The sequence below is a fragment of the Antechinus flavipes genome, chromosome 3 (genome assembly GCF_016432865.1).
Source record: "Antechinus flavipes isolate AdamAnt ecotype Samford, QLD, Australia chromosome 3, AdamAnt_v2, whole genome shotgun sequence".
Lineage (NCBI taxonomy): Eukaryota > Metazoa > Chordata > Mammalia > Dasyuromorphia > Dasyuridae > Antechinus > Antechinus flavipes.
The window spans coordinates 422,907,632-422,924,463 of record NC_067400.1 but is presented as its reverse complement, the minus strand read 5'-3'; the positions used below and the strand labels follow the sequence as shown (position 1 = coordinate 422,924,463).

Sequence of the window (16,832 nt, the reverse complement as noted above, 5' to 3'; positions counted from 1 at the left end):
GAAAACAAGTTAGGCTTGTGTCAGAGAAAATAAAGAAAGATAAGGGAAGGAAAGGTGGCAACACAGTGCATGTAATCTTCCCCAGCAATTTCTCACTATACTCTGAGCAAATCAGTGTCCATGAGCAACTTACTGATGGCTGTAAATTTCAAAGGAAGTGCTAATCTGCATTGTAGGGAGAATTTCTTCCACATGTGCTCCCTACACTCATGAAATCATAGGTCCAGTTTAAAAAAAAAAAAAAACTCACATAGTTATATAGTGATTTAAGATTTAAAAAGTACTTTATACACACATTATTTGTTTGCTCTTCTGTGGACTTTCTTTTATCCTTGATCTTGTCCTCTGAGCTTCCATCCATCTCCTAGCATTAGACTTTTTGTATGTTAGCTAAGTAAGGAACAGCACTCATTTCCATGCCAAGCACATCCTGCCTGCAGAGTATTAAGTAATGCAAGAGCCTAAAGTTTAATTTTTTTAAGATGATATTGCAGAAAAGGAATGCTTTTGACATCATTCACTGTAAATAGAAATAGATCATTCATGCCCTGATTTAAGGACAAATTGGGGTTGAAAATAAACATTATAAATTATGCAATACTTTAATTTTTTTTTTTTAAAGTCCAGAATAAGAGGAAGCTAAGACCTTGCAAGGCTCATTTCTTTATATCTTTGCCCATGGCTCATTAAAGACACTGCAAACAATTTAGAACCTGAGTCTGCAAAACAGTTTGAAGCAGAGGAGCCAGATAACCAGAGTAAATTAGTGATTAAGAAGAGCAATAAGCCTCCAGCCTTTTTAAAACCAGTCTTTGGCAAATTCAGACTACTTTTTCATTCTGATTTCACAAATAAAAATCATACATACGAAAAATGAAAATTCAGAGTTACAGAGGTGAAAGGCAGCTAGAAATGTTACATAATGTATCAATTTGTGTGTCTAATAAATGGGACAGAAACCATGTCTGAAATACAATTGTCGATTTTGGCTTAACCAGCCTTAAAGAGTGAAATTCTATCAACACTCTTGTTTATAGGGTCAGCATTATGAACTGTTAAGGTTCTCTCCCAGACAAATGGCTTACAATCACAGCCAAACACATCTTTTGCTTCTACTTAGATGAGCTCAAATAGTTGAAATTGCTGACATATATATAATATATATATATATTTATATATATATATAGGAGATATTTAATAAATGATTGTTGTATTGTATGATATTGAGTATATATAGGAAATATTTAATAAATGCTTGTTGTTTGATATGATATTCAAAGAAGGTAAATTAAATATTGTTGCACTGTGAATGCAAGGCATATGAAAATAACCTGAGTTGCATTAGCTAAATTCATTCTATCACTGGGAAAGAAAGAGTCTGGGAGTAAACTGAGAACTGTGTTTATCCCTCAATGCTGACTCTTGCTGTTAAATATTTTTGGGTTAAGTAAACTCTCTTAATCTTTGTTTCTTCATCTGTGAAATGAGAATCATAATTCTAACAAAACCTACTTTAAAGGGTTATCATGTGGGAGATACATTACATCCTTAAAATAAAACACCCTTATTATTAGACAACTTCATACTCAAACAAATATGCTGAGTGGATAATAAAAGTGAAATGGGGCAGTTATAGGGAAAGGGCAAAGTTTTATGAGAGCATACAGGAGACTAACTTTCTGGGTTTTTTTCTTCTTCTAAAGTTTTAAGAATCAAAGTGAAAACGTTAAGTCAAGAGACCTGATAATAATTCACCCATAGAATGAATGAAACTAACTTTTGTTGTTTGGTCATTAACAAATCAATCTTAGAAATGAAATACAGGGTACAAGTTAAGCCCAGGAGAAAAACCTCAGAATTAATACAATACCAGTATTTCTTTCCTGAAAAGAACAAATCTATTTATGTTACTGCTATCATTTAACAATGCTTATTGATTGTCAGATTGATTTCACTAGCCAGTGACATGAACAAGGCTAATAGCAAAATCTGTTCCGTTGCTGTCAAGACAATTTCTGTTTAAATTAAAAATATATATATATATACACACATATAATATACATACTATAATATAATGTGCGATTATGTCAAATTATATACATGTTCACATTCATAATTGTATATTACATATATAAATGCAAACATATACATTCACATAAAGAAAAATAATGATGCAAGGGAAGATGATAATTATATTTTTATGGACAGCTAAGTTGTATAGTGGATAGAGATCTAGACCTGAGTCATGAAGACCAATTGAGTTCAAGTCATCTCTCTTGTGTGACCTTAAGCAAGCCACTTAACTGCTATTTACCTCAGTTTCCTCAACTACAAAATAAGTTGAATAATAACACCTATCTTGTAGGGTTGCTATGATGATCAAATGAAATAACATTTGTAGAGCATTTAAGTACAATGCCTGGTATATATTAAGATCTGTCTAAATGCTAGTTATTAAATTATAAATACATGGAAGAAGACCAGACAAGGAGGTATTCACATTTTAAGAAAGAGAAATAACTTTCTGTTGGACAAAGCAGGGGAGTCTTCATAGAGAGGAAGGGAGGCCTGAAGTAAAAGCCTTTTTTGAATTCTAGGAAATGTTCTATCTCTTTCTCATTCCTGCCAACTCATTCCCTGCTAATGCACTAGATGGGCACTCCAGTTCCTGCCCTGGGACCCATGTTCCTAATTGGTGAGAGTTCATCATAGCTTGCTAACCTTTCTTGCTTTCCCCTTCTCCACACACACCTCTTGGGATCAAGTATCAAATCAGTCCTATCATTTGTGTAAAGAAATCATCCTGTGTCTTTACTGACCATTCCTTTGTCTTCCCCTGAACATCTTTCCTCAGCCACCATGATTAACTAACTACATGTGATCTTCTATGACAACATCAGTGCTTGAGGGAAGTGAAATCTATCTTGCTTCTTGCATTTGCCCACCCAGCACTTAGCAAGTGACTGACACAGTAAACATTTAATAAAGTTTTTTTTTCATTGATTCCTTCATGTTGGATGTTTTCCAACTTCCATAAATATTTTCCCTAATTGAGGAGCTTCTCTAAGCCCTTGATATAATATTAAAGCATTAAGCAACTAATGTGTTCAGCACAAAATTCTAATTAAAAAAGAAAATTCAGCGGCTTTCAAATTGATTTTAACAAGTATTTTCAGATTCTTCTAAAGTGTTTTTGAGAGGGTTAAAAGGCTGCTTTGTTTTTTGTTGTAAAGAAGCAAAAGGAAGCAGGCAGAAATGAATTGTGTAGAGCCATGTAGAAAGTGAAAAGATTAATGGAATTAAAGATCTGAAAGGATCATTAAGAGGTCATGTAAATCAGTCTCCTCCCTGCCTTTACATGGGACTTTTGATTGTGGCCACCTCCATGACCACTGCCCTCCTCAACATATAATAATAGCATTGCATTTCTGGTTCACAGTCAAACCTCAGCCTTTCTTTCTGTTGTTTATCCAGTCCTTCATAACTTAGTATATGTGAATATTTGCTTTGAGGCCCTTGCCAGGACCTTTTGAACATGCTGTTCTGACTGCCCATTTCCCTAATTTTTCCAGTTTACTTTACATTCTATTCCCATCTTTTGTGATATCAACTCTGACCTGTTTGTATTTGCTACCAACCTAATGAATATGCTCTAGGACTCCAAGTCACTGATAAAATTACTCAACAATAATGGCACCCAACTGGTGCTTTAGTGACCTAAACCTTTGCTGTTCCACTTTTATGTCTCATTAAAGATGAGAGTAAATGACATTCAGGAAGAGCCAACCCTGCCTAGAGGATAAAGAATCAATCCTGGCATCAGGGTTTTATTGGGGTTAAAGTTTTGCTTCTGATTATATTAGCTATGCCAAAGGCATGTCAGTTCATTTTTCTGTCCCTCAGGCAATTTGATAAACTAAGTGGTTAAACTTTAAAGGGACTTCCCATTAGATTAAATCATAGGTAGAAGTAACAATAAAAAATATTGTCCTTTATATAGTCAGACAAGATAATGTAAGTTGCTGTGAGTGCAAGAATAAATGAATGGAAAAGGGGAAGCATTTATTAAACGTAATGTGCAAAGCATTGTGCAGTTTCCTTTTTTGTCTTTGCATCCCCAACACTGAGCACAATGCCTTACTAGTACTAAGCCCTTAATATATATTTTTTAATTGAATTGAATATAGTGATTTAAAGTTTGCAAAATGTTTAATATGGATTAATTCATCTGAGTCCCACAATAGTATTAGTGAGGTAAATATCCCAGGAGTTGTTGTGCCCATTTAATAGATGAGGAAACAGAGATTCAGTAATATTCCTTTAATATCCAGATCTTCAAGTCTAGAACTTGATCCACTATTCCTTGCTGCCTATGAACAAATATTAGCAATTTTTTTCTTTTAAAACAGTTAGATGGTACAGTGGATAGAGCCCCAGACTTAGAGTTAGAAGACATCTTTCTGAGTTCAGATCTGGACTCAGACACTTATAACAGCAGCAAATATTTACCAGCAGTGTGACCTTGGACAAGTCACTTAACTCAGTTTACCTCAATTTTCTTATCTGTAAAAATGAACTGGAAAAGAAAGCAGCAAAGTATTCTAGCATCCTTGCCAAGAAAACCTCAAATGGAGTCATAACTGAAAAATGACTGAAAAACAAGAACAAAATTCCTTTTAAAACAAACACAAAACCTGGAATTTGAAAGCTATTTTCCACACCTTAGTCATTTTTAGCTGAACTATTGTTACTTTTTTCCTCCTCAAAGAACCAATAAATAAACTGATAACCAGATTTTATTTGAAATTAAAATGCCTAGCTTTGAGGGCTCATTGACATATGACAATGATTTTCATATTCCTCTAGTCAAGCATAGAAAAGCAAATGTCCAACCTTCAGAGAAATGAACTGTGCAAAAATGTAAGCAAACATGGTCCAACTGTTCAGGCAACAACAACAAAAAAAAAGGATTGCATAAGACATGCACTATCCCTCAACCCCACTTTCCCCGTGACTTACTGCAGATCAGCATGTACTTCAGAGCCTCTTTGCCTCCAATTAAAATCATAAACAGACAACCTTTTCACCAGCAAAAGGCCAACATGCTTCCTCCACAGATGGGCAGAATCACATGTTGTAATCACAGTCAGACACGCCACCTGGGTACCTTATAAAAGCAATGAAAATCATTACATTTAGTTTGTGATTTCTTTGTGTCCAGAATTAACTTCTTTTAAGAATGGATTTCCTTCACTAGAATGGCAATCTCATGATTCAACACTTGCAGAAGGACTATTGGGCTTACTGTGATTTTCTTAATTTCATGTCCAATGTGGGAGATTCTCCTAATATATTTTCAGTTTATTTCCCACTATGGTTTCAACTTAATCAGACAGTTGCACTTAGAACCAACTAAGTTGGGGCCTGGTTCAACCTTATATTTAAAATGATAAGGTTTTTTTTTCCTTTTCCTCAAAAATCCATTATTCTTTAGACTGTAACTTTAGTTCAACTTAAAGGTTTCAGAATACATGAAATATTCTTAAATTGGGAAGAATATTAGTCACATAACTTTCAGTTCAGAAGAACAGAACTTATAAGGGCACAAACTTTCACAGTTAATAGCCACTTCCCCAAATATATTGATTGATTTTGCAATAAAATCAAAGGAAAGACCCTTATCTAAATAACAGGTGGATGATTTCAACAAGATTGATTCTTTAGAATAATTTATGTATTGACTGCATAATCACCCAATAAAGAATGGGACTCACAGTTATATCCTGAACACATATTTTCAGGACCTACCTCTGACAAATATTTGCTGTGTGAGGCTGGGCAAGTCCCTTCTCAATACCTCAGAAATCTTAAAAAACAAAACAAAACACTATAAGCTATAGAGCAGATGCTAATCTATATTGGTGGTAGGAGTTTCCTCACTGGGAATTTTCTATGATAAAGAAATCATAGGGCCAGCCCTCAAAATAAATATTGCCTCCTAAAGATGAGAGATTACTTAAGTAAGGAAACTAAGCTCATTGTGTGGTTAATATTGGTGATGAAAACCAAAATGACTGATTGACCCTTGTTAGTATGGTAAGAGATATGCTAGAATTCATGATTTCTTCAAATGCTCTATATTTTTGCAAAAATCTTTCCCTCTTTCTCGGGGACATTTTATTTGAGAAAAAAATTGCTCTATGAAATGAAAGCCATGTTTATGGTATACCTGCATTTATTAATCTTTCTTATTGTAGGATTTTATTTGGTCATCGCCCCTATTGATGGGTACAAGAAACTCAGATCTACACAAATCACTCAGGTTCATGGCTTGAACAATTTTCCACGTCATGTGAAACTGGTCCAGGTAAGATATTTTTAGTAGTTTCAGAATAATGACATGATAGCCAGAAAAGCAATGATTACATTGCCAAATTTAGAATCCTTATTCTGTCAGGAAGTCACAAGTGTTACTTTGGCTAGGTCTTTCCATCATTATATACCAAATTCCTCATCTAAAAAAATTGAGTAGATTAAATTAGAAGAGCCCTATTAGCTATTAATAATATAGAAATTTATGAATGACTTCATATTTATATAACAAGTTATAAAGTACCTCTTTATAGTTATTGCATATATTGTGAGGTAGCTATTGCAAATATAATCATCCCCATTTTACAGATTTAAAAAAACTGAGACTCAGAGGATGTGACTTACTCAAGACGACATGATAAGAGGCAAAAATCTGAATTTGAATCAGCAGTTTTAGATCCAAAGACGAGTGTTCTTTCCCTTTTACTAATAGCTTGTACTACATTGGATAATAAGTGGAATGATCATCTAACAAATTATCATGGGGCTACTGTAGGAAGTTTAGCATAATAACTGGCTCATTATAAATGCTTAATTGATTCTTGTAGAATTAAATTGAATAAAGAAAATAATCTGGGAAAGTAGTCTTAATATTCTGATGTAAGTCATGAAGATATTATGGTATAGAAAGACAGATTTTCTATGAATAATCAACATCTGTTGCACTAACTGCAAAAAAAATGAAATATGATAATAATAGCCAAATAATTTTGTCATTTGAGTATTTACTCAGCAACACAGCAGTGGATTCATCCTTTAACAATAACTAATATTCATTCCCAGAACTACAATGTAATTCTAGAAATGTTGATGTGCATGCTGTTAAGCAATTTTCAAAGGCATTATAGGTCTTCTGAGAATATCATTAATGGATAGAGAATGTACTGTCATATACAGTATTCCTACAGGAATGATAAAGGTTTCCTGGTATTCCCATTAGCAGGAAAGTGTATATGACCTCAGAACAGTTTTTGTTTAAAATTCTCATTTTTCCTTTCATGCATTTCGATGCACAAATAGACTTCTTTTTTATAAGACCTTACCATAATTTCAATATAAATACTTTAGCTTGAATGTTGAGTTTCTGTCTACAAATTTATGCATTTTGTTTATTTTTTTGGAGAGTAGTAAAAAGAAAAGATAAAGTTATATTATTATTGTTATAATATTATGATATAATTAATTTGCCACAAGACATATATATGTGTATGTAGTATGTGTATATATATATATATACATATATACATATATATGTCTGTATATTTATGGAGGTGTGTGTATATGTGTAATGTTACACAAAGTTAAGGCTATTGGATATACTAAGCTGGAATAAAATAGAATAGAGAAGTATGGTGGAAAATGAGATAGTCTCAAGGTCAGAAAGTCCTGACAAGTTCCATTTCTAAACTTTACTGCCTGTTAGTCTGGGTAAATCATTAGACCACTGTGTTTCAGGAAGCTTTCTAAGATAGTAAATTGCAGAACAGTTACCAATCAGCATTGATAGAGGGATTTTCCTTTAACTGAGAATTTCCTATATCATGAAATCACAGATTTGGACAGTGCCTCCGCATTGCTGCCTTCCCCCAGAAAGGAATGGGAATTATAGGTCATTGGGTATTTGTGTTTCTAATTGACTTTACTGGTTTTAGAGTCAATTAATTATCTCTTTGGCCTAGCTGATACAAATACTGTGACAATCATTCTTGTTGGATGAGAATTGAAATAGTTGGGTTTTTAAAGAGCAGCTAGTAAAAACATCAACAACAACTTAAACATTGGTTGCACTTTTTTTTTTTTTTCAAATTCAAGGATAAGTTGTTTGGAAAACATACAAATCATGATTTGGTTCCCTGGCTCCCTGATTTTGGTATAATTGCTAATAACTGATTTTTGCATCCTGATTAGCAAGAAGTTTTGCACTAAAGAGCAGAGGAGATAGAGGATTATTTTCTGTAGGACTAGGACTAGGCCAAATTCAGGATGTGGGAGGGAAGTAGAGTTTGTCTTTATTACTTTCAACCTACTCTTTCTTCATCTATCTCCTTTTTGCTCTCAAAGGTCATTAGACTTTTGTGTATGTGTGCCATGGATTTCTTTGGCAATCTAGAGAAGCTAATGTACTCCTCAAAATAATATTTTTAAATTCATAAAATTAAATAGGATTATAAACAAAACCTTTTTTGAAATTAAAATGCAGTTATCAAAATTAAAACCAAATAAACAAATTCATAAATCCTACTTTAAGAACCCCTGCACTTAGAGGACCTTTCCTAGATCTTCAATTATTTCATAATCTCAAATGATCATTGATCTCTCACCTAAACCAGTAATTTTCCTCAAAATGGACTGTGTTCCAAAATTCCTTGTTTCCCCTTTTCCTTCTTTATCCAATCAAAATTCACATTCTTTCTTTGTAACTGCTGTAAGGTGTTAATTAGAAAAAAAACTGATTAGACTAATCTAGTGATCACAGTGATTCTCCCAAGAGAGAGATAGAGAGACAGAGACAAAGAGACAGAGAAAGGAAAGGAGGGAAGGAGAAAGATGGAGATGGATGGAGAGAGGGGAAGGAATGCAGGGAGAGAGGGAGGGAGAGGAGGAATGCAGGGAGAGACAGAGAGATTGATTGGCAGAAAACATTAATCACTGATTTGTGGCATTCCAAGCAATGTGATGAACTAGAAGGAAAATATTTAGAAACTTGAAAAGGGGTGATATTTAGGATCAGGAAAGCCACAGAATAGAGAACTTCACCAGAAATCTTGTTTCCAGGAAGAGTCTCCCCTAAATTATTCTCCTATTCATGGTTTCTTTTCTTTTTTCCCTTTTACACATACCAGTTCTCTAAAAGAGCCAAATGGTTACCAAGACAACAAAGCCAAGACTCTGCCCATGTGGGGCTGACAAGGGGCAGCTATTTGTGTGCACAGGTTGTTTGCAAGTGTCCATTGCCTGTAATTTCTATTCATCATTTGATTTGTCCATTTGAATGGAAATGGACTCATCCCAGTCCTCCAAAAGGATGTGCTTTGATTTCTCTCTAATTGAAATAAATGGAAAGATCACTGAATTCAGGTTGCTACAGATATAGGCTCTTCTTTTTTTCCCCAACATTTCAACATTTTTGAACATTCAGACTGTTATCAGAACTGATTAAGTTGAAAATCTGCATATTTTAAGAAAAAATAATGCTTTTTTTTTTTTTTGAAATTGAAGTAGTTTGTTCAATTCCTACTTTTCTTTGTTTCCCATTGGCCTATTTGGAAAGAGGTCACTTTGTCTCCAGCCCAGTTTTCAAAAAAGTCATTTAGAGTATTGTGGCATATTTTTTTTGGTCGAGGTATCAGCCTACTATTTTGATGCTCATTTCTAAATTTTTTTACATCTTTATAACTTCTTAAATTCATCTACTACTATTGTTACAGGATGTCCACCAGGTCATGCCATGGGATCATCTTGTGTCTGGTATGTAATGGTAACAGCTACACTGAGCTACACTATGGGTCGAATAGATAAATCATCAGTGTCTCTGCACAGGTCAGCTTTGGATGAGTTTCTGCAACATTTCATTTGAATTGGACATTATTGAATAAAGCACATTTGCTTTCATTTATCCTTGCACAATGTACTTGTAGTTGTTGAAATAAATTTATTTATTCTGGCTCCTCAAACCCCAAATAGCAACATGAATGGAAGATTTATATTTTGAATTAAGATAACCCTCTAATTAGCTCATGGCCATTGTCTCAACAGAGTGTTGGAAATTTTCCACTGATAAATGTCCTGTTCTAGATGCCTTTTTGTTACCATAACATAATTATCATTTTTAGTGGTCCATAAATAACTCTTCTAAAAATATACAAGGACTTATTTTGCATGCAAATTTCCTCTTCAAGAAAAACTGGAAGTTTGAAAATGACTTTTATACTCTCTGAAGGAGTCTATTTATATACAATTATACCTCCCTCTTTTATTAGTTCAGAGTTGTTTTACATTTAAATAGTAATTTCTTGAGCCTCCAAAATGTAGGTCAGATGTCATCTTTTAAATGTTTAAAAATATATTCAAAATAAAATTTAATCCATTTTGATTCCAGTTAGTCCTGACCAGTGAAGTTCAGGGAGAATCTTTACTAATTCCCAGTATATAATCTGACCAAAACATAAATGTGACTGTTCTCCAAGCAGTCCACACATTGCAGGGAACAATCTTCCCCTGGAGTCTTATTTGCTGGTGATCTCTTTATATTATAATTTTTAAAAATGAAGTTTATTCTATCTGACATAGTTAGATGGGGGCCTGGAATTTATACTTCTGACACTTTCCTATACCTTTTGGTCAGATAGAGCATTTTCTTTTCCTTTTTTATTTTCAGTTCCTTTAAATCTCATGTGGGAGGAAATCACTCTATAATCCTTACAATACCTATTATAGCCTCCCTGGGGTGTTTTATTCACTTAATCTTTTAACTGCATTAGCTAGCCCTGAGATTGCTAAGAATTTATATTCATTTAATTTTTAGCAGTATTCTATTACAACAATTTATTTATTTATTATCATCCTTCCCCACCTGCACATTTGACATCTCTCCTTCCCCTCTCTCCTTCCTCCCTGGAACATACTACAATAATTTTATTGGTAATAAAAAATTTCCAAGTACCAGCTGATGATATGCTTTGGTGAGTAATACAGGATATTAACACAAGTGTGTGTTACATAGTAGATGCTTAATAAATGGTTGCTGGATAGCAACCAACAACAAACAAAAAATTTGAATGACTCTGGTTCAGTTGTCCAGTTGGGTCATATTTTAATGGAGCATTTAGCCTACTAAGTCCTTCTATCCTTCACTATCTCTTGAAGTATATTCATATTCGTGTTCATTGACTGGTTCTTGACTATTCAGAGAAAAAGTTAATGTCCTGTACTATTTCCTATGCACCACCCTCTCCAATCAATAACAATATTATAATGTCTAAGTTTTGAAATGGATATTTCAAAATTTTCCAAATAATTAATCTGAGAATCTCCTCAAAGTTTCCAAAATGACATCTGACTTGTTTGCAGATATCATCTTAGCAGTTAATATTTAAAATACTCATAATTTGGTTAGTGTAAAAACATCAAGAAAGATGTTATAATTCCATGAGAATAATAATTTACATTCACAAAATATCATTCAACTGGAATTTCAGTTAACTTTTTCTTCCTGTATAATCTCTGAGCAAATGTGATGAAATCTAAGAATATTTTGTCTTTTGATCAACTTTTCCTGCTGTACTTTTCAATGCTTTGAATAAAATTTTTACATATCACAACCACTAATTTCCCTTTTACAAATCATTGGTGATAGTAGATGACATTTTATATATTTCATTAGAGTTTTTATATATACCACTTCATCCAATCCTCATAATAGCTTCTTTTACAATTGGAAACTCAAGTGGCCACATGCGAGGCACTTTACAAATATTATCTGATTTGATCCTTATAGTAACCCTGGGAATTAGATAACATTATGTTTCTCATTTTACAGCTGAGGCAACTGAGACATACAGAGGTTGTTACTTTCCCAGGATTACAAAGCACATAAGTGTCTGAGATCAGATTTGAATTCATATTCCTGACTTCAGGCCCTTTTTTCTAGCGACTATGTCACTCCTTTCCTCAATTTTTCCATCTCTAATTAAAGCATTAGTTGTACTAATATAGCATGTTCTCTTTCTTTCCTTGCTTCCTTCTTTTAAAAGTCTCACCAATAACTAGTTTTTTCCCTTTTCTAGAAGCAACTTGTGACCTGAGGCTATATAAAAGTCATTCTGAAAGACCAAAGATGCTCATTTGGAGTAACATTTGGAGATATTTTAAAGAAATGACTGCCTTTTCCTAGTGTGGTCATTTAAAAGGGAGAGTTTTGAACATTGCCTTCCATAAAATTGTAGTTTCAAGTTTCCCAGGCCCTTTCCCCTAAATCTTAAAAATCAAAATATGAAGTATCAGATTCTATTAAATCTAATTCATTAAAACTTTTTTCTTAAAAAAAAAAACGAGAAGCTTTATTTTTAAAAGAACTAGAAACTATAGTGAAACTATTAGGTTTATATCAGTTATCAGTCTAAATACAATCAAAAACTAATCTAACAACAAACAAAAAATTTGAATGACTCTGGTTCAGTTGTCCAGTTGGGTCATATTTTAATGGAGCATTTAGCCTACTAAGAACTTCTATCCTTCACTATCTCTTGAAGTATATTCATATTCGTGTTCATTGACTGGTTCTTGACTATTCAGAGAAAAAGTTAATGTCCTGTACTATTTCCTATGCACCACCCTCTCCAATCAATAACAATATTATAATGTCTAAGTTAGCTTTAATTTATAACATTTATTAAATTTCAGGACTTAAGCAAAGAAAACAAGATGACACAGTGAATGGAGCACTGGACCTTTAATCAGGAAAAACTGAGTTCAAATCTAGCCTCAGGTATTCATTTGATATATATCTTGGCTAGTCATTTAACTTCTGTCTGCCTCAGTTTCTTATTTGTAAATTAAGGATAATCATAGCATAGTTGTTGTGAAAATAAAATGAGGTCATATTTTAGAGCCCTTTGCAAAGTTTAAAGCACTATATAAATGCTAATAATTATTATTATGATATAATAGATGTAATGCTAATAATAAATATGACAATGACATTATTATTATTACATTAAGATAGCCTACTTGTAAGTTTCATATAGCAACTTGTAGTAACTGTTAAGCTTTTCAAATCCTACAAAGCACATGGGAAAAGTGCTTTAAATAAAATTTTATAGCCTCTTGCAATTTTTTTTTTCATATGTATACTTGTCTTTCCATCACAGACTTACCTGGTCATTTCTTTGGAGTATTTTTTGGTTGATTCAAATCAGGGTCTGCATCTCCAGAGTATTCATAGCAACACATTTTCCTCATCGAGTTGTTCTTGGAGTAATTGGTGGTAAATATGATCACTTTTCTTAATTCTTGTCATTTGAAAGTCTTAGCCTCATTTTTTGGCTATATGTTATCAGATTTTTGCTGGGACTAAAAGGGGAATATTTGGAATTTATGTTTCTTTCTTTAAACTACTGTTGCTGATCATGTGTAATATGATATCATAGAATATGAAGAAGTAAGAAATACATTTTTGATTTTCTAATTTAAACACTTGTACAAACTATCGCTTTAACTTAGGTTTTTAATGTTTGGACTTAGGGTAGAATTAAATATGGCTACCTGAACGCAGTCCCTATCATTCAGGGATGGAGTCATCTGTGCACACTCATCCATGTGTGGATGGGTTTCATTGAGCAGGTGCCCATTATTTCAGAAACTGCAGTTTGTCATGTAGCTCCAAAGAGTTAAAGATAACATTCTGTGCTCTTCAAATCCTCAGTAATTTAATGACATATGTTATTTGAGATAAAATTTATCTTTGCTGTGGAATACTAGAAAGGACAACCTTGGAGTCAGGAATATTTGGAATCAAATCCTGCCTCTGATACATGTTATGGGCAAGTAACTTACCTTTTTGCATTCTATGAAACACTCTAAGATTGTAAGTAACAGATAAGGGATCAGTCTGTATCAAGAGAAGCAGAATGGCATAGAAGATTGTATGCTAGACTGAGGGCCAGAGAAACCCGGCTTTGAATTCCGCCTCACTTCCTCTCTGAAAAGTGTCCTTTACTTGCCAGAAAGACCTGTGTAAAACCTGCCCTCTTACACTTGCAAAAGCATGTATCTATGTAATCATATATAAATCAATTAATCTATCACAGCTTTGATTTACCCATCTGTAAAACAGAGATAATATATAATAACAGCATCTATCTCATAGATTGTTGTAAGACTCCAATGAGATAATAATACATGAAGTGCTCTGTAAATCTTGCAGGGGTCCTCAAACTTTTTAAATAAGGGGCCAGTTCACTGTCCCTCAGACTGCTGGAGGGCCGGACTATAGTAAAAACAAAAACTTTGTTTTGTGGGCCTTTAAATAAAGAAACTTCATAGCCCTGGGTGAGGGGGATAATCGTCTTCAGCTGCTGCATCTGGCCTGCGGCCGTAGTTTGAGGACCCCTGCTAAAGCATTAGATAAACATCAGCATCTAAATTGTTCCATGAACAGAGCACTGGACTTGGAACCCGAAAGACTCATCTTCCTTAGTTCAAATCCAGCCTTAGAGATTTACTAGCTATGTGTCCCTAGACAAGTTACCTAACCCTGTTTCCCCCAATTTCTTCACCTGTAAAAGGAAATGGAGAAAGAAATAGTAAACCACTCTCTACCAAAAAAATTACTCTCTGAACATCCAAATGTGGTCAAAGAGTCAGACACATCTCAGCACTTATTAATATCATCATCATTGGAGAATTTTTATACTTAAAGTTTTCTAAAGTGATGAAAGCATAGATATAGACCCCCCCAAAATTATTTGTCAGTACAAATTAAGTGCTCTGCTTACAGTGAGAGGCTTGTTGGCTTTGAGGGAATAAAAAATCTGGGTTAATATTGATGGTTAGAGTTCCAGAAAGGCAAACATATTGTTGGGCTTAGAAATTGTGATGGCTATTATTTAGGAAATAGGTTTGGGAATAATTAGGAGACATTCTCAAAGGCCATAAATCATAGACTAATAAACTATTATAACTGGAAGGGACCTGAGAAATCAACTGGTTTAACCTCTTCACTTTTGCAGATTGAAAAAACATGCATAGAATGATGAACTGTAGGAAAAACTACTTCTTTCTTAAAAGCAACCATGGAATGAACTGCATGTTAGGAAGGGACTTTAGTGAGCATCTAGTCCAAGCCCTTCATTGTGCAGATATGGGAATTGGGACTCCAAGAGGTTGAGTAATTTTCCCAGGGTCAAAGAACTAATAAATGGCAGAGCTTGTACTTAACCCTACTCGTCCAATACAATTTTATTCAAAAAGCATTTATTAGTGCCTACTATGCACAAGACATTTTGCTGGTCATTTAGTCATTTAAGTCATGTGACTCATAACCCCCTTTGGGTTTTTCTTGGCAAAGATGCTGGGGTAATTTGCCACTTCCTTCTCCAGTTCATTTTACAGATGATGAAACTAAGGAAAAACAGTTAAGTGACTTGCCCAGGATCACACAGCAATTACATATCTGAGGCAATATTTGGATTCATGAACATAAATGTCTTCCTCATTCCAGGCCTTTATCTAATGCACCATCTAGCTATCCCACTGCACTAGGTGATGAAGAATCCAAAAGCAAAAAAATGAAAAATTGTCTCTCTCTTCAGGAGGGTTTAGATTTTACTATAAGAATACAGTACACTTTTTGGTTAAGTTTAGTAATTGTTCCACAAGGACATACCATTTTTCCAAAAACATTATTTCTGGTTAAGTTTTTGGATCCCCGGTACTTAATAGAGTGCCAGGCACATGGTAGGTGCTTAATAGATATTTTTGACTAAGAAGAAAGTAAACTCATTTAAAATTCTGTGTTTGATTTGTAGATATGCTTGTTGTGGCAGTAGCATTTGAACATACAACTAGAATCCAAACAGCAAGTTTGGGAACATATATCAAGACCAATATTTTTCTGTTTCTTTTTGCCCTTGGCTTTTCCCTTTTCCTTAAACTTCTTGATATTGATCTCCTGTGGTCTGTCCCCAAAGCCAAGAAATAGTGTGCCAATCCAGACTGGATCCATATTGATACAACTCCATTTGCTGGCCTGGTGAGAAACCTGGGGTTTCTCTTTGGATTGGGTTTTGCAATCAATTTCGAAATGTTCTTTCTGAGCTGTAGAGGGAAGGACAGTTACAAGCTGAATTTCAAATTGCTTTGCATGATGACTTCAATAACCCTCCTGCAGCTATACAACTATGTTAAGATCCCAACACATGCTGAATATTTGTTTTACGTCTTATCTTTCTGTAAAAGTGCATCCATTCCGTTGGCTGTGGTTGCTGTGATTCCTTACTGCATATATGTGTTAATGAGGCCAAGGGGAAAGAAGATTAATTAGATATATTGGGATAAGGGGGAAGAGTTATGTGCCCTTCACACAGAAGTCTCTTGACCTTCCTATAGAATCACAATTATAAACTTGAATGATCAGCTGTCTAGTTTTATTTTACAGATGAGGAAATTGAGAACTAAGGAGGTTAAGTGACTTTTCAGGATCATCCAGCTATTCAGAGGCAAAGCCAGAATCTAAAGCCAATTCTAACTCCTAGTCTGGGGATGTACTCATATATCTACTCATAATTCCATGTTTTGTTGTCTTTTGTTCTTTCAAAATGGAGGGAACTACTTTCCTTTGAAGACATTTTGATAGTAGTTAAATCAGTTACATCTTAAATGAACTTAAACTGTTGAATTCTGATTGATCCATACATTGACATTATTCTGAGTAGGTTACCCACTCTTATATGTTTATATAA

At 34.0% G+C, this 16,832-nt stretch overlaps 1 protein-coding gene across 1 annotated transcript; it reads left to right on the top strand.

The window, feature by feature from the left end:
- Positions 1-5,239: 5,239 nt before the first annotated feature.
- Positions 5,240-16,414, top strand: G6PC2 (glucose-6-phosphatase catalytic subunit 2). The gene is given in 5 exon segments (XM_051991253.1): positions 5,240-5,454; positions 6,258-6,367; positions 9,801-9,912; positions 13,242-13,357; positions 15,900-16,414. Coding segments are annotated over 5 exon segments (1,068 nt in total).
- Positions 16,415-16,832: the final 418 nt, after the last annotated feature.